Genomic DNA, 18,605 nt, shown 5'->3' with positions numbered 1-18,605 from the left:
TGTGCCACTCGGGAGCCGTCCGAACATCAATTTTTATGCCCAATTTTGATTTCTTGACAACCAAATTAGCTGAATAATTATGAACCAGTAGCTCACACTGTGTGGGCTAAGTACTAGTAGTTTGTATTAGCCAAAAATGCAATATAAGTAAGAGGCAGCTGACTGTTTAGTACAATGAGTCATTGCACAATTATGCTGCAACATTTTGGTAAAGGTGTTGTGGCAGCATTTAACTACAGCATGAGTACACTTACCTGACTCAAAAATCCAAATAATAAACTGACCTGCTGATTGCTTGTTTTACGCAGTAGTCATCAGATTCCAGTTTTGGCCATTTTTAAACCATTTATTGTTAAGGATATATAGCTAACAGTGTATAACTATATGCCAAACCTCAGTTCATCTGGCACTAAAATCTCTTGATTGATCCATCCTCTAATTATGCACTACAACAATATTTTGTCACTGAAAGAAAGCAAAAATAACTTTCAAACAACCAATCCATTTTTCATCAATCCAAATCCATCCAAACACTTTAAATTAACCTCTGCTTGTTTCTGTTTCACACTGTATAGGCACAGCAACCATTTGTGCTAACCTTGTGTGGAGTTCTCTGGTGTTTTGTCCACACAGCAGGCTCGGGACACCAGGCCACACTGATAGCTGACAGAGAGGCTGAACTCACAGGACAGGCCCCGCTCCTCTGCTGCCCTGCCCAGCAAACAGCACTCACAACACACCTGCACAGCAACAGAACAAACGGGAAGAGAGGAAGTTCAGCTTGAAACCCTTTATCTACAAGGATCCACAATGTAATCTCTCAATTTCTCAATGACATACTTTACATAATAGTAGTTACGTATGGTCGCTGTTGGGATAAAACTTCTATCCATGGCTTTGTTGTTTTTCTTTTCTTTTTTTTTTGGAAACAGTAGTTATCCTTCATACTATATTAAAACTCAGTGATGAATGGACAAGCAGAAATGGTCCAACAAATAATTTCTCCATTAACTTCCATTAAATGCTAATGTTTTTGTCTTCCCCTGTAAAAGGTTTTCATTCGACAGCAACGATACAGCAGCTACTGAAAAATACACACTGAACAATGTATCTTAAAGGGGTAATATCATTAGAAAGCAAATTTACCTCACTTTTTGGCACATTTTCCTGTATAGAAGGCATGTATTAACGACTGATATGACTGTCACTTTTTCCTCACTCGAGTAAGTGAGGCATATCATTACCAGACTCAGTAATATTCAGATAGGATGTCACTTTGAATCATTACTAAAACAGCCAACATCCAAACAACACCAGCCAAGATGAAACATGATACTTAAATGTCTATGATTTTTAAAATATCTGCTTTTAATCTCGAGAGCAGATGTACATATAAATGTATACTACGTTAACATCATGCTATCATGACATTGAACTGAAATTCCCATGGGATGGTAATGAAAATTAGCATTATCTTGGCAAATGAGTAAAAAAAAATCCCATTGAAGTATAAGGAGTAAACATAAGGCACAGTGCAGAGCAGCCAATCAGATCAGAGATCATTTACCTCAGGCACAGTATCAAAAACAGCCTGTTTAAACATGAGGGTTGAGGAGAAGTTGTGAAAAATGCTGTGTAAAAATTAATTATTGAAGTTTTTCGTACATAAATGTCCCATTTGAAATACAAGGCAAATGTAGAATTAGTAACTGGAAAAATAAGCCTCCAGTTTAAGAGGTTAAAACATGCAACTACCCCACTGTGGCCTTTTTACCTTGCCTGAGGATTCCAGCAAGGTGAAATATAATGCTTTTAGCCAAAAATGCGTGAGGAAAGACATACATAAATCTTGATTCATGTTATCTGATCCACTACAGTTGTAACACGCAAGAACAGACAAGCACAGGACAATCTGCTGGTGACGTCACATGACCTTTTGTACCTTTAAAAATCTTCAGTAAAAGAAGAGTGAGGAGGTACTGTTTTTACACAATTAATGAACTTTTTCTCCATTTTTGAACACAGTTGTATATCATAGAATGTCAGAAATGACATAAGCAAATCTCTCTGAGATTACTTTAAAATTTCAGGCATGTAGTTTGCTAACTGTTGGGCTATAGGCTTCCATTGCTTATGTAGTTATATTAGCTACTTTAGGTGTATTAGTCACATTGCTCCTGTGCAAAACTAAAGATAAAATTCAGACCCCAAATATGATCAACTACATCTGGGGTCAGGAGAAAAATGTATAGTTTTTTGTCAATCCTAAGATTATAAAAGAAGCCAGAAAACCTGTGCCCAAATGGATGAATGTGAGTGCAGCAATTATAAAATAATGTAATTATGAAAACAACCATTAAAATATCCTTTATCGAATAGCAGGTCATGCATTATCTTTTCAGATGAGCTGCAAAAAACTACAGGATAGATTAGCGTTCAGTCTGAAGTCAAGGGCGGACGTGGATCTAAAACTCAAAACTGGAATGTAATGATCTAAGTAATAAAATATTGCTTTGTCTTTTTTCTGACCACATTTGGTTCACAGCCTTTTCAGTGAAAGACTTCTCCTCCATTTCTAGTACATTCAATACATGCCCAGTAATTGCTTAACGTTTATTATGAAATATTTCAATACCTCAAATTATTACTCTTGACAGGAGTTTATTGGACTTCTGACAGCTGTTGAAAGCATGCTGACACTTTCTGTGAATGCTCAATGAAACAAACACCTGCTGAGCATTGAAATGCACTCAGGCGTGTATGGGCTGTTGTTCTGTAACAAATCTATCATGAGTCTGTGGATGGCATTACGCTTGTGGAAATAATCCACAAGCAGCATGGTGCATTCATCTTAACTCTTTCCCTGCCTTTCTCTCTACAGCACCAATCAAGCTTAATTTGTTTCATCAACGTTTTATTATCTGAATCTGCAATGCAATTCTGGAATGAATTTGACTGGTTGTTACAGACAGAAAAAGTTGAATTTTCCCAAATTCCCACAGATAGTCTAGATTAAAACATCAAAGACTGCATGTACAAATCAGTGATATGCAACTATATGTACAACTGTACAACACTCTATAGCAACAACACAGCATAGGTATGAGTACAAGGAGGCACAGTATTACAATACTATGAGGTAAATTTGAACAGAACTATTAACTATTATAAACTAAGCATTTTGCAGATTTGTAGTGGATAAAAATGATGGCTTCCAGAGATTTTAATCACCTAAAACGTAGTTCTTTGTCAAGTAAAACTAAAGACCTTCAGTCAATTTGATTCAGCTGAACTCACCTGAAACAAGGAAAGGAGGATAAAGCAAGTGGTCTGTTTTGATATGGTATGCTCTCTACACACCAGTCATATATGTATAAAAATGCAGATACAGAAGCACTGCACATACAGCACCTTAGCAGTTTTAGTCTCACAGGTGCTCCCAGAGAGAAGGGTGTCACAGGTGCCCTGGTCTTTGGCCATATTGATACCATTAGTACAGCTGTTGTCCTCCAATACTGCAGCACAGCACTGCTCCTGGGCTATCCTATTTGACAGAACATGGAAAGATGAGAATGAAAAGAAGATCTTAAAAATGCTAAAGCCTTAAACTAACTCTGTAAATGTGTTAATCAACTCTAATGCATTCTGAACTTTTCCACATTAAATTTCCATTTAAAAATAAAATAATTATTTTACAACATGTAGTTTACTGCTGCCTGGTCATAAACATTCTGAGGATGGCAAGAAACATCAAAATAGGGCCTCACATTCATTAGTAAACTTCTGGAAATTTGCAGTCTAGTCACTGCCACTTGGATTGCACAAGACTCTCGTATTTATTTTCTTACGAACTTGCTCTTCACTTCATCACTCCCTCCCCTGAGACCGTCAGAACCACAGACTGCTGCTTAAGAGCGAGCGAAGTTACTGATGGTGGTCTCTCAAGCACTCTTTCAGACCATTTATCACTTATTACACCAGACATCTCCAGTTCTCTCTGAGCTTTGCCAGACTTTTGGGACAGTTGCACAAGGCTGCGTTTACAGTAAGACACACACACTGTGTGAGTGCACAGATAGAAAGGAAAGAGAGAGAGAGATAGAGACAGAAAGTGAGAGAGTCACCCTCATTCCCTTAAGTCATCCCCCTTAATTCATTCCCCTTACAGGAAACTACTCTATTTTACTCTGCTCTCTTCTCCCATCATCCACCACTGCAGCGCCTTTTAAGGGCACATACGCTCTCCTTTCTCTCTCTTTACTTGGGTGTTTCCTTTTTTCTTTTGGTGTCTGAAATAATCCACAGATTTCCTGTTATTCCTCCTCTTTTCTTCTGCGTCTGACTATAGTTTCACCTCAGTGGTATTTCCTGGATTTGGAAATACCCCCTTGCCTAAGCTCCCCATCTCCCCTCCAACACCCTCTCCCCAAACCTAAACCATCTCTGCCTTCTCGCACTCTCTAATTTGAACAAATTCTGGATCTCCTGGCTTGCCAAAACAAATGCATTTGCCTCTGGAAGGGCAGATGGAGTAACCCATATGGTTTTGAATGGCACTGAATGTACAACAGCACACCTCCTACCATTACGTTATTGTTATTGTTGCTGCCACTGCCTCTCTGGCAAGTGGTCAGTGCTATCTTTCTCAGAGAATCTGACACAACCACTGGACTATGCCTTTATGAATTTCTGTCTGAGACAGATCCATTTTGCCAATAGTAATATAGAAAATTGACTAATCCCTTAAAGTTCTTCTCCAAATATACTTTAATTTTTCCCCAAATTTAGCTATGGTCAAGTCACTTTGTAGTAACTGTAAGTCTAGCACTGTCTCCGTCGATTAATCTTTTCAAACTGTCAGCCACGTCACATTGCCAAACCCTTCTGGCTGCTTGAAGGACAAGGCTAATAAGTGGTTCACTCTGCCATGCGACTATGCAGGCACCCTTCTGGCTGGAGGAGCGAGATTCTGCCATTTGCATTACCAGTTACATTCCTCTGATCATGAGTTACACAGCACAGCCAGAACCAGAACAGAAAACCAAAGAATAAGAACTCAGTCAAAACAAATTGTAGCATTTTCTAAGGCATTTAGACATAATGGCACACATGTACTGCACAAGGCACAGTTGGAATGATGATACATGTAGTTAATGGAAGTGAGATAAAGTGCATTGTAACCTGCAGGTGGTGGATTCTGAAATGAGAGGGAGTCTTGTGCAGTCCTGGAACTCCAGGCCTTTCTCTTTGCCATCCTTGCAGCAGTCATCCAGTGAGATTGGATCTGTGGTTTCTGTGGAATAAACACAGTTACACCATTGAAAAATGTGCAAATAAAAAGCTGCTTTGCTAAATCTAATTCTGGCTTACAGCAGATCAAATATGCAGGTACAGGGCAGGACTTGCCCAGCATGACAAATCCCAAAAATATCACAAGAAACAATCTCTGGTTCTCTGGTTAGAGGGTCTGGGCATACATACAAAACACTAGACCAGTCCCACACTTTCTCATAAAACATTACCACAGAACAAATATTTACTGTGGGATAAATATTTAACTTTCCCCAAAACCCTTGTGGAGAATTCTTTATTCTGCTACAACATTCTATTAGAATGTTGCTTTACAACATTGCGCTAAAATAACTTAACTATTACCACAGAGCATATTTCAGGTGCTCAAAGCACTTTAAGGCCTTGATCCACACTAAAAATGGTGTTGTAACTTTAAAAAGTTAGTAACTGGGTTCACCAAACTTTTACAGTGCAACATTCTGCATAAAAACTCCAACAATATAATGTTGGTAGGTGGTTTAATCTTATTCTGAAATAAGAACCAAATGGACCAGTGTGAATGGATAGAACATTGGGCTATAGAGCCATGTGATTGTCACAAAGTCTCTAGATCTGGAGTCTGTTTATAATGTTGCACATAGATTTACATCAATTTATATTTATATGAAGTGGAGTAATATAGATCAGTTCTCCCAGCGGTGCTGTATAACAGCTTGCATGCAGATTAAGAATGGAAAATTTGTTTTAATGAGATCTTTTTAATTTGTTTTAATGAGATCTTCTTTTTAACATATGAATTGACTGATTTCAGACTACTACCTATGCACATGTAAAGGATAAGATTATATCAAATAGGAGCACCTGGATAAATAATTGGAATGTTATGTCTATCTACTGTAAGAAATGAGAAAAACATGAGGTCTGTGGTGATCATCATGAGTCACGCAATGACGTCTGGTTTCAAGAAATCTGGAAGAGAATCTAGTGGAATCTGATTGTCCAAATATCCACACCCGTAGAACAGTGTGCAAAAACGCTTGATCACTCTGTGGTTGGTGCAAGCAAATATTTGCTCTTTCCCTTCAGCCAGCAGAAAGTGTTAGCAGAAACATCTGACAGCAAGGGACAGTTCTAACCAGTGAAAGTTCTATTATTTACTTCAATAAAAACTACTTAGAAATTCTCTTTATAATTAAAAGGTGATTGATGATTCTGCAGTGGTTGTGCAGCAGATCCAGATGATTATGGTTGTGTGTCCACTGTAACCATGAAGGACAATATCAAACGAAGTACATGAAATGAGAGATGTTGTATTGGTAATAAGGTGGTCTTTTTGCTGCGGACAGCTGGGAGGCTGTTGAAGTAAATGGTACATACAGGCACATTAGACAAGTGAAAAATTACGGCAATTCTGATAGATTTTGTGACAAAGTGACTTCAGCCTGCAAGAGTTTGTCATAATCAATAAAATAGCCCAACCTGGACTGTGAACTTCTTGCCTTTGTCCTCTGTCTTGCTAATGCAACAATAGGATCAGATAAGATTGCAGTGGTACACAACAAAATTCAAAGTCCTGAATTTATACCAGGAGACTTGAATGAACACCTATAGCAGTGATGTATAGGATTAATATACACCAAAAGAGCGTATTCCACTTCATTTTTTCTTTTAAACACAATTTTGTAAAATGAAAAGATGAAAGATGCTTACATGACATGGACAGAGACAGAGGGCTCTGAGATTGCATGACTTCATGAATACCATTTAAAACATTGCATTCAAGCTTAATGACTCATACGTCATTACCAGTTTGTGTCACTGATGCAAATTTCATAAGAACTGCATCTTCCTGTAAAATGTTTCATCTGGTCAAGATCAGTATCAGGCAATTTGTCCTTCCCAAGAGACTACACATTTCCTAAATTATTCAGTGGATATCGTGGCACTTGTTATTTGGGTTGTTTTTCTAATTGTGACTATCTGCTTCAGTACTGTCTTATTTCTTCCACCAGTATTAGAAGCTGTTCAGACACTTTAAGATCATTGTTGACAGGCAGGCAGTCAACACAGCAGGGTCTGGCTGTCCCACTAAATACAATTTTTAAGATATCTAAACAATGACTGGCTGTCTCAATTTGATCAAATACATTCATTTCCTTGTGGTTTGCTTGTTCTGCCAAACATGAAATACCTTTGGCAGTCAACACTTTTGGCCTTCTTTCCTTCAGGCTTTAGTATGTAGCAAACTGCCAAGCTGTTTTTATGCATGCTAATTCTTTTAAATGAAGACCAGGGCCAGAAGATTTTTGTTTACTAGACATGATGAAATATAGGAGACACTGACAAGGCTAGCAGTTATAGGGATTAAAGTGCTTTCAAGCTGAATTTTACCTTTAAAACAGAAACTGAAACTTAATTCACAAAATGTTACATAAAGACTTATTTATAACATCTACTATATACCCACTAAGGCCTGAACTCCAAAGATGGTCAGTAATGGTGTATGGTTTCAGCAGTTAGTGCCAGGACACCAAATAATTCTTCCTTTCTTGTCCCATTATAAAATTTATGAGACAAAATATCCATTAACTACTCCACAGATAATGTAAATGTGAAGTATCTCTGGTTATCTTCAAGCAGTATTTATCATTTATTCAGATGAAAAGTAGTTTTGCAAGAACATGACTGTGTCTAGAAAGCAAGGTAATGTACAGCAAGATCCCCTTTTTCACATGGGCAATCAGACACCTTCTTCTGTCCTATTAGTAGCTTCTATGGCCTGCCAGGGCATGCCAAGGCCTAGAAAGGCCCTACTGTGATTCACATAATGGTTCCAAAACCTACTATGAGAGAGATGTAGAGCAACATGCAGCAGGCAGAAAACTAGGCAGGCAATCAGGAAGACAGCTTTTTCTGGCTGAATAGTAAAACTTTTACCACTTGGGTCCACTTTTACTGTGCTTTCCTTTAGCTGATAAGTAAAACGACCCTAGTTTTCCTAATCCTACCTTACTCTGCCTGTCAAACTCTGCTTCCCTCTCCCTGCTGTGACAATCCACAGCCATGCGCAATTACACAAGGAGGCCAGCTTTAAAAAACATCTATGCTCCTGTTATTTTATCAGTACAGACACTTCATCCAGGCCCAATGGCTCTCCCAGGCCTCCCCTCCACAGCACTTTGTCTCCCTCTCTTAAAGACTGATTGCCGTCTTGGAACACAGTGGTGTCTGGGGGAGAACTGAGGACTGAGCCCAAAGAACGTAAACCAGGCTCGCTGAACACCAGCACCACTGCAGCCCGGGCTCTGTAAGCGACCCTCCAAATCGGCAGATAAAAGCACGCAATCACAGAGCCAGAGCCAGATCAACAGAGCCAGTCACTTCAGGATGTTTATATTTTACCCTTTCACCACTGGACAGAGGGCTAGACGGAAGGTACAGAAAGGTAGTTCTTAAGCTCTGGAACTGATAATATGCCTGACATGCAAGTACTGGCAAAGAGTGAATCAGCAATTCAGTCAGCCAGGCTAAATTACAGAGGTGGCTTTTAAAATTACAGGGTTTTTTTAATCAAAAGTGCACTAGAGTCTCTAAGGAAATCATGGCAATTAAAGAACAGCTCTGAAATGTACTGAATCACTCTTGCTGATAATGTATCAATCAGTAATGAAATACAATCTGTTACCACATCTGTTGGAACAAAACCATTTTATTTATAACACTTTTTGTCATTTTATTATTTTATTCACATAACTTGAAAATGCAAGCTGCCATTGACATGAGGAACATGGACTGATAGAAATGATTCAATAATCACTTGGGGGAAAATCTTCCATTATTGTTTTTCCTTCTCCTGTAAAGTTACCATTTTGGAGAAATGTGGTTTTCTTCTGACAGAGACTAAGATATTATATATATACACACACACACACACACAAACATACACACTTAAAAAGATGGTTCTTCAAGGGATCATTAGTAAAGAAAATAGATCTTTGTAGAATCATTATCACTCAAAGAACCCTTTGCATGATTTAAGGGTTCTTTACATTGTGAAAGAATTTGATGGAGAATGTGCTGCACACATAGAAGAACCCTTTTTGGTGCTATATATTATTATTATTATTATAAAATATATTATTAGGCATGATATATATGTTTGTGTGTATATATATATATATATATATATATATATATATATATATATATATGTGTGTGTGTGTGTGTGTGTGTGTGTGTATACACACACACACACACACACATATATATATATATATATTCACACACATACATATATATCATGCCTAATAATATATTTATAATATATATATATATCCTTACTGTTCATGAGGCTACATGACACAACTTGTCATGATGACAACTGACACAACTCTCCATACAAATGTTTATAAATGCTTCATCTGCCATAAAGGCTAATTTAGCTAACCGTGATCAAATTGGCAAATGTAACCCTAGTAGCAATTCATAAACATTTCTGTGGGGTTATGTCAGTTGTTATGACAATCTTATGTAGGTCTCATGTAGCCTTATGAACGATACCTACAATACAGCGTTACCAAAAAGTTTTCTAATTATTCACTGGACACAAGAGCACCTTCCAAACATGCAGTTTCTCAAACTGACCATTTTAATGTGTCACATACGGAAACCTATGGATGCTTCTCCATGTGTGGTTAGCCTCTCCAGCCATCATGCCTCTCCAGCTCCTACCTTCCAGTTTAAATCAGAAAATCATCGAGCTGAGCTAAACACCAAAAACGTGGCCAGAGGCTTCATTTCAGCCTCAGTCCACAGTTATTAGGCTGTAACAACTTAGAGTTTTGTCTCTAACTCATTTCCCACCAAATCCCCACCAGAAGGGAGTGCAGCGTCATAGACCTTTAATGACGCTCTCACCACAGCAGGTTTAGTCTCTGGAGCCCTCTGATCTGTTTAAACTCATCACGGGTCTCTGCTAACGCATGGAACACTTCTGTGCCCACAAGCTGTTCAAAGCGAACATTCTTCAAAATAAATCCTGACGCTGAGCAGATTCATTCGTCGTGGCGGTCTGCTGTGAAATGGTCACTTACCTTGGCTGTGCACGAAGCCGCACAAAGAGAAGAGGATGACCAGAGTAGGACCCATGGCGCTGCGCGCTTCAAAAACGTGCTCAGAGGCTTTGATGGAACAGATTCAAGATCAGAGAGAGTCTGGCTGAGCAGCAGTCTGAGAGGTGCTGCTGGAGCCTCGCTTCAGAAAAGCCCGTCCAATTAGCGCGGTTAAGCGTGTTGGGGCAGAGCGCGTGGAGGGGGGCGGGCAGCACGAGCGACACGGACCCTGCACTCCTGTCCCATCCGTTCACAGCTCAGAGCAAACACTGACCGCTGAGTAGGCTATCAGCGCGGGCTCACAGAGGCAGTGGCTCTGAAATACCGCCTTAATACCGCTCTTGATTGAACATGTTAAAGCGAGGTCATGCGTCATGTACGTGAGCGTTCAAAGGGGTGTTTTTAACGTGGGTTAATTTGGTGCTGTCTCTTGGGGGCTTCCGTAGAGCAGCACGCTGCCGTTTCCCCCTCAGAACAGTCTAAAGGTTTCTCTGAAACAGTGAGTTAGGTGAAGTCTGCAGATTCCTGATGTTTACAGCGGCTCTTGTGCAAGAGCTCTGGCGAAAGTGGCCACTGGGGAAACCGAGTGAGTTTATAGGACCCTGCCAGACGTCGCTGCGGTGAGCTTCTGGTTTCGCTGAACCAAATGGCAAAACAAAAGGTTTTTTTCTGCAGACGTGTGGGAGAAAGGGGGTTTTAGGCTCCTATCCCACGTTCTCCATTTTAGTAAGCGTTTTCTAGTGTGGGAGGAGAGTCACCTCAACCTCTGAGCGTACTTTCAGAAACAACAACAACAACAGGCTAGCGGTGAGATAAGCAAGAAATGTGGCTGCGTCCGAGTTTAGGGGCTTAGTTTGCTAAAAAAAAAAAGGCTCCACCGCAGGCAGCCACTGATCCACTCTTCCTAAGCCTCCTCCTTCCTCCTTTCTCTCACACCAGGCTAATTTCCTAAAATTAGTGTCTATGGGGAAAAATAATTGCCAGACGACACAACTTTTCTGTGCCAGGCGAGGCCTTCTGCAGTTTCAATCACGGCTCTGCTGCTGGGCAGAGTCAGAGAGGTAAAAGAGCCACTAATCAAAGCCACATGTCCTCTCCAAGAAGAAGCCACTCTGGAGAGATGTCCATTAAAGGGGAGCTCCACCAAAGTTTCAAAAATGTTCCATAATTAAGTGATTAAGATGTATACACAGAGTAGTTTGGTGTGAAGTGCCGAGTTAAAATTATTCACAGTAGTGGTGATCGGAACCAGACGTCTGAAGAGTTTTACGCCTCTGAAAGTTCCTTCACTGAAATTTATAACATGAAATGGCTGTAAATTCACTGCCTGATTCCTGAGACATCATTTTCACCATACGTTATGATCAAGGCCTAGCATGTTTCGTTAATTCATTTATTTGAATCCATTCATGGCAGAGTGGTACATGCAGAGTGTTGTCGGGGCAAAAGAAAATGTTCCCCCCACCCAAATGTTCCACTATATTACCATCATCAACAAAACATGTAGACACACAGACGTGTGTAGGTTTATTGATGGTTTTGAGAAGTAAATGACATCACAACCCCAGGTCCTACCATTTCAACTGTTTGACTGTTGCATGACAGAATTATGCAAATATTTTGAAAAATCTGTGAAATTTCTTTTTAATTAACTGTGCGCCCAGAGGACATAGGACTGCCGGATTTATCAGGATCTCGTTTCTTATGCCTGAGAAATATTTTTTTGTACACCCTTAAAAAGATGGTGCTTCAAAGGTTCTTCTGTAAAAATATTATTTTATATAAGACTATGGAATACTTGAAGAACCATTTGCCTGATTAAATGGTTCTTTGCATCATGAAAGCGTTTTTAGATTGATGGAGAATGTGCTGTAGAGGGTTTTACATAGAACCTTCTTGAAAATGGCTCTGAAGCACCAAAAAGGATTCCACTATTGTTACAAACCAAAGAACCCTTTTTGGTACTACAACCCCAATTCCAATGAAGTTGGGATGTTGTGTAAAACATAAAAACAGAATACGATGATTTGCAAATTCTTCTCAACCTATATTCAACTGAATACACTACAAATACAAGATATTTAATGTTCAAATGGATAAGCTTTATTGCTTTTTGCAAATATTCACTCATTTTAAATTTGATGCCTGCAACACGTTCCAAAGACATTGGGACAGGGGCAACAAAAGACTGGGAAAGTTGAGGAATGCTCAAAAAACACGTGTTTGGAACATTCCACAGGTGAACAGGTTAATTGGAAACAGGTGAGTGTCATTATTGGGTATTAAGGGAGCATCCCTCTAAGGCTCAGTCATTCGCAAGCAAGAATGGGTTGAGGTTAACCACTTTGTGAATGACTGCATGAGCAAATAGTCCATCAGTTTAAGAACAACGTTTCTCAATGTGCAGTTGCAAGGAATTTAGGGATTTCATCATCTACAGTCCACAATATGATCAAAAGATTCAGAGAATCTGAAGAAATTTCTGCAAGTAAGCGGCAAGGCAGAAAACCAACATTGAATGCCTGTGACCTTCGATCCCTCAGGCGGCGCTGCATTAAAAACTGACATCATTCTGTAATGGATATTACCACATGGGCTCAGGAACACTTCAGAAAACCTTTATCAGTGAACACAGTTCGTCGCTCCATCTACAAGTGCAAGTTAAAACTCTGCCATGCAAAGCGAAAGCCATATATCAACAACACCCAGAAACGCCACCGGCTTCTCTGGGCCTGAGCTCATCTGAGATGGACTGACGCAAAGTGGAAAAATGTCCTGTGGTCTGACGAGCCCACGTTTCAAATTGTTTTTGGAAATCATGGACGTTGTGTCTTCCAGACCAAAGAGGAAAAGGACTGTCCAGATTGTTATCAGCGCAAAGTTCAAAAGCCAACATCTCTGATGGTATGGGGGTGTGTCTGTGCCCATGGCATGGGTAACTTGCACATCTGTGAAGGCACCATTAATGCTGAAAGGTACATACAGGTTTTGGAGCAACATATGTTGCCATCCAAGCAATGTGTTTTTCAGGGACGTCCCTGCTTATTTCAGCAAGACAATGCCAAGCCACATTCTGCACGTGTTACAACAGCGTCGCTTCGTAGTAAAAGAGTGCAGGTACTAGACTGGCCTGCCTGCAGTCCAGACCTGTCTCAAGTTGTACATCAAACAAGAATGGGAAAGAATTCCACCTACAAAGCTTCAACAATTAGTGTCCTCAGTTCCCAAACATTTATAGAGTGTTGTTAAAAGGAAAGGTGATGTAACACAGTGGTAAACATGCCCCTGTCCCAACTTCTTTGGAACGTGTTGCAGGCATCAAATTCAAAATGAGTGAATATTTGCAAAAAGCAATAAAGTTTATCCGTTTGAACATTAAATATCTTGTCTTTGTAGTGTATTCAATTGAATATAGGTTGAAAAGGATTTGCAAATCATCGTATTCTGTTTTTATTTATGTTTTATCCAATGTCCCAACTTAATTGGAATTGGGGTTATATAAAGAACCCCTTTTGCTCAGAATGTAGGTGTTAATACCAAAAGAGAATACATTTGGGCAACAGTGTAAGCTCTGTAAATGTAGCAGTTTACATTGTCAGACAATAGGACACTGTATAGGAACATTTTTGTCTCCCAAGGTAGAAATGATGTTCATGCCTTCAAAAGTGCCTTCAAAAGTACAACAGTGGTCTTAAAGTCTGATCCTTAAATGAGTTTTAACATAAACATTAACATTATTCGCTATAGAAAAATAGAAAAAATAGAAATATTCGCAAATAGAAAAATAAACGTTATAATAGAAAGTCTGGAATCAAGACAGCATGTATAGAGTCACTCTATACAAAAGCACTAAATATGTACCACCCCAGTGACAGTGTTTGGACCCTGAAATGTACACTTTAGTAACTATTTTTCTGGAAGTGTACAAAGTTGTTGCCTTGTTCTGCTGGAAGGTGGTGTGCATGTTTGATGGGGATTAGTTCAAGGGACAGATGCTGCCTTATAAGGTCCCCTAAAGATGGCTAGTAATGGGAAACAGATTAAGTTGCCTCCCCAACTTAAGGACTAATTTATGCATGTGGACGTCTCAATCAGTACTTTCTACCTACTATCTCTCCTCTTCTCTTCCCCTCAGTCCTTCTCTATTAAGGGTTTAACAAGAAGCAGAGAGAACCAATCTGCCTGAGGGAAAGGAAATTACTGGTACAGAGGGCATCTTAATGACCGTAATCTTCCAGTGGGCACTTACTTTCCTTTTGAACTCAGAGCTGCCTCGTCCTGTCTTGACTGTGTTACTTAGTAGTGGGCTGCTAAGAATCACTCCATGAAGGGTCTTACACACTGATGTCTTAAAAGACGCCCCGCAGTATTGCCTGAGGTATAAAGGGCTGGTCTTGGCTAGTCCGGTCATCCTCTTTAAGAGACTATTTAACACCAGCACAGTTACAATAGAAACTCAAAAGTACTATCTATAATTACAGTAAATTGTATGTGTTACTTCTTGTATTTACAGAGAATCCTAGCAAAAATAATCAGTAGCAAATACATTGAAAATTCTGAAGAAATATAGAAATATTAGATCTTAAAGCATATGATTTGAATCAGTCAAATGCACTGACAACTAAAGGATTTTCATCATTGTTTGTATATGTGTGTTAATATGTTTTAACTGTATTTGGTCACTTGTGCAGGTACTACAGGGTGAAGATTTTTTGGTCACTTTGTACCACCACATTGAAAGGTAATAATGGTTTGTTTACATTTCCTCATTTGGTCTGCATTATAGTGCCTAGATCAATGGTTACTAACCCTGGCCCTGGAGATGTACCTTCCTGTAGAGTCCACTTCCAACCACAATCAGATACATTAGTGTTAGAGGAGGCAGCACTTCAAATCCAGATTAGGTGCAGGAAAGGAGGAGGGTTGGGACCATTATACAAGATAATTAGTGCCACAGTAGCTATGTTTCCATTTCTGCACAAACAGAAAGTGATAAAATGAGAATGCATTACAAATGTTTGCCTTTTTTGCTGCCCAGCATCTTGTTTACATCAACCTGACTGTTAGAAACAAAAATGCATTGCATAATCATTTCCTGCAAAAAAAATGTCATATAAGTTTTGGCAACATTTCAGGTGTCAATAAAGAGCTTTTATCTAAAGAAATAGAAAAGTTTTGCCAATATTACTGAAAAATTTTGTTTTCATAGCTTACACTGACAAACTTTTCTAAGCAGTAAACCATACCATTTTCCACAGCTATGTTGACAAACTTTTCGCAGCATTAAAAGTTTTTGTTTTGGATGGAAACACAGCTAATGTGGAAAACCCTGTCTTCATTCTGAAAGTGTTTGTGTAAATGATGTCCTGTGAGGCTACAGAATATTGATTCCATAAAACTGACACCTCCATCCATCCATCCATCCATCCATCCATTATCTTCTGCTTCTCCGGGGTTCGGCTCGCGGGGGCAGCATCCTAAGCAATGAGGCCAAGACCTCCCTTTCCCCAGCCACTTCCACTAGCTCTCCAAGGGGGATTCTGAGCATGTCCTGGGTCTTCTCCAGGGTCTCCTCCCAGGTGGACTTGCCTGTGACACCTCCCGAGGGAGGCGTCCAGGAGGCATCCTAACCAGATGCCCGAACCACCTCAGCAGGCTTCTCTTGACGGGAAGAAGCAGCGGCTCTACTCCGAGTCCCTCCCGGATGACCGAACTTCTCACCCTATCTCTAAGGGAGAGTCCAGACACCCTGCGGAGGAAACTCATTTCGGCCGCTTGTATTCGCAATCTTATTCTTTCGCTCATGACCATAGGTGAGGGTGGGAACGTAGATCGACCAGTAAATCGAGAGCCTTGCCTTATGGCTCAGCTCTTTCTTTACCACAACAGACCGGTAAAGAGCCCGCATCACTGCTGACCCAGCACCAATCCGCCTGTCAATCTCCCGCTCCCTTGTACTATCACTCGTGAACAAGACCCCGAGATACTTGAACTCCTCCACTTGAGGCAAGAGCCTATCCCCGACCCAGCGAGGGCTCTCCGCCCTTTTCCGCCTGAGAACCATTGTCTCGGATTTAGAGGTACTGATTCTCATCCCAGCCGCTTCAAACTCTGCTGCAAACCGATCCAGCAAAAGCTGAAGTTCACGGCCTGATGTCCCCAATAGGACCAACAGGAACGAGTCTGACTTACTGCCGGTTACTGCGAAACAAACTCGAGCTTTGTTTGTATAGGGCCTGAATGGCTCGTAGCAAAGAGCCATGTACCCCGTACTCCCGAAGCACCTCCCACAGAATACCCTGGGGAACACAGTCGAATGCCTTCTCCAGATCCACAAAGCACATGTGGACTGGTTGGGCAAACTCCCATGAACCCTCCAGAACCTGGAGAGGGTGAAGAGTTGGTCCAGTGTTCCACGACCAGGGCACTGCTCCTCCTGGATCCGAGGTGCGACTATAAGCTGGACTCTCTTCTCCAGTACCCCTGCATAGACCTTACCAGGGAGGCTGAGGAGTGTGATTCCCCTGTAGTTGGAACCCACCCTCCGGTTCCCTTTTTTAAAAAGAGGCACCACCACCCCAGTCTGCCAATCCAGTGGCACCGCCCCCGATGTCCACGCAATGTTGAAAAGGCATGTCAGCCAAGACAGCCCCACAACATCCATCCATGTCGGTGGGATTGAGGAGGTCCTCAAAGTATACCTTCCACCGCCCAATGACGTCTTCAGTTGAAGTCAGCAGCACACCATTTCCACTATATACAGTGCTAGTGGCACACTGCGTTCCCCTTCTGAGTCGCCTGACAGTTTGCCAGAATCTTTTCGGAGCCAACTTAGTCACTTTCCAAGGCCTCACCAAACTCCTCCCACACAATTTTTTGCCTTGGCGACGACTGAAGCCGCAGATCGCTTGGCCTGTCGATACCTGCCAGCTGCCTCTGATGTCCCACAGGCCAACCATGCCTGGTAGGACTCCTTCTTCAGCTTGACGGCATCTCTCACCTGGGTTGTCCACCACCGGGTTCGAGGATTACCGCCCCGACAGGCACCAACTACCTTACGGCCACAGCTACAGTCAGCCACTTCAACAATGGAAGAGCAGAACATGGCCCATTCTGAGTCAATGTCCCCCACCTCCCCCGATATCTGGTCAAAGTTCTGACGGAGGTGTGAGTTGAAGATCAATATGACAGGTTCTTCTGCCAGACGTTCCCAGCAAACCCTCACTATACGTTTGGGCTTCCCTGGTCTGACCGGCATCTTCCCCCACCACCTGATCCAACTCACCACCAGGTGGTGATCAGTTGACAGCTCAGCTCCTCTCTTTACCTGAGTGTCCAAAACACATGGCTGCAAGTCCGATGACATGACTACAAAGTCAATCATTGAACTGCGGCCTAGGGTGTCCTGGTGCCATGTGCACTTATGGACATCCTTGTGTTCAAACATGGTGTTTGTGATGGACAAACTGTGGTTTGCACAGAAGTCCAAAAACTGAACACCACTCGGGTTCAGATCAGAGAGGCCATTCCTCCCAATCACACCCCTCCAGGTCTCACTGTCATTGCCCACATGAGCGTTAAAGTCCCCCAGTAGGACAATAGAGTCTCCAGGAGACTCTGACACCTGAGTGTGCCAAAGCAGTGCCTTATAACTTGCTACAGAGTGGCAGCAAAGTCTTGCGAATAGGTGTATTGTTTACTTTAGTTCATATTTCATTAGTTATCAACAGAAAATCAGGATATTTTCTTAATCTGAGTTGATATATTAGGAATGTCAGTAATATTGTTCATAAATTTTAATTTGCATAGATTCTTTAAGATAAGATAAAGAAGAAAAGTTGGGGGGCATCTTCTCTTTTCTCTTTACACTAGGATCCGATCCTTCCTCACCCAAGAGGCCGCCCAGGTGCTAGTGCAGTCACTTGTCATCTCAAGGCTTGGTCTTCCCATGCAGGCCATCAAGCCTCTGCAACTCATCCAGAATGCGGCAGCACGGCTCATCTTCAATCTGCCCAAGTTCAGCCACGTCACCCCACTGCTGCGCTCCCTCCACTGGCTTCCTGTAGCTGCACGCATCAGATTTAAAACCCTAATGCTTGCCTACAAAGCCAAAAATGGACCAGCTCCTACCTACTTGATGGCAATGGTGAAATCTCAAACTGTACCACGAGCCCTTCGAGCTTCGAGTACAGCTCGGCTTGA

General features: G+C 41.2%; 1 protein-coding gene and 1 long non-coding RNA gene across 4 annotated transcripts in view; one reads left to right on the top strand and one right to left on the bottom strand.

Moving 5' to 3' along the window:
• The window catches only part of fbln1 (fibulin 1), a 40,776-nt gene extending 29,875 nt beyond the window's left edge, over positions 1 to 10,901 (bottom strand). For all 3 annotated transcript variants that reach the window (XM_017701184.2, XM_017701185.2, XM_017701186.2), the window contains exons 1-4: positions 10,386 to 10,901; positions 5,182 to 5,293; positions 3,412 to 3,544; positions 599 to 740 (exon numbers count right to left, since the gene is read on the bottom strand). In XM_017701184.2, coding sequence (XP_017556673.1) covers positions 599 to 740; positions 3,412 to 3,544; positions 5,182 to 5,293; positions 10,386 to 10,440 — 442 coding nt within the window. In that variant the 5' untranslated portion in view covers positions 10,441 to 10,901. The remainder of the gene's footprint in view (positions 1 to 598; positions 741 to 3,411; positions 3,545 to 5,181; positions 5,294 to 10,385) is intronic.
• On the top strand, positions 10,881 to 18,374 carry LOC108429450. The gene is made up of 3 exons (XR_001858008.2): positions 10,881 to 11,023; positions 15,095 to 15,144; positions 18,276 to 18,374. It is a non-coding gene; the product is annotated as an uncharacterized LOC108429450 (long non-coding RNA).
• Positions 18,375 to 18,605: the final 231 nt, after the last annotated feature.

The sequence above is a fragment of the Pygocentrus nattereri genome, chromosome 11 (assembly GCF_015220715.1).
Source record: "Pygocentrus nattereri isolate fPygNat1 chromosome 11, fPygNat1.pri, whole genome shotgun sequence".
Taxonomy (NCBI): domain Eukaryota; kingdom Metazoa; phylum Chordata; class Actinopteri; order Characiformes; family Serrasalmidae; genus Pygocentrus; species Pygocentrus nattereri.
This window is presented reverse-complemented; position numbering and strand designations above follow the sequence as displayed.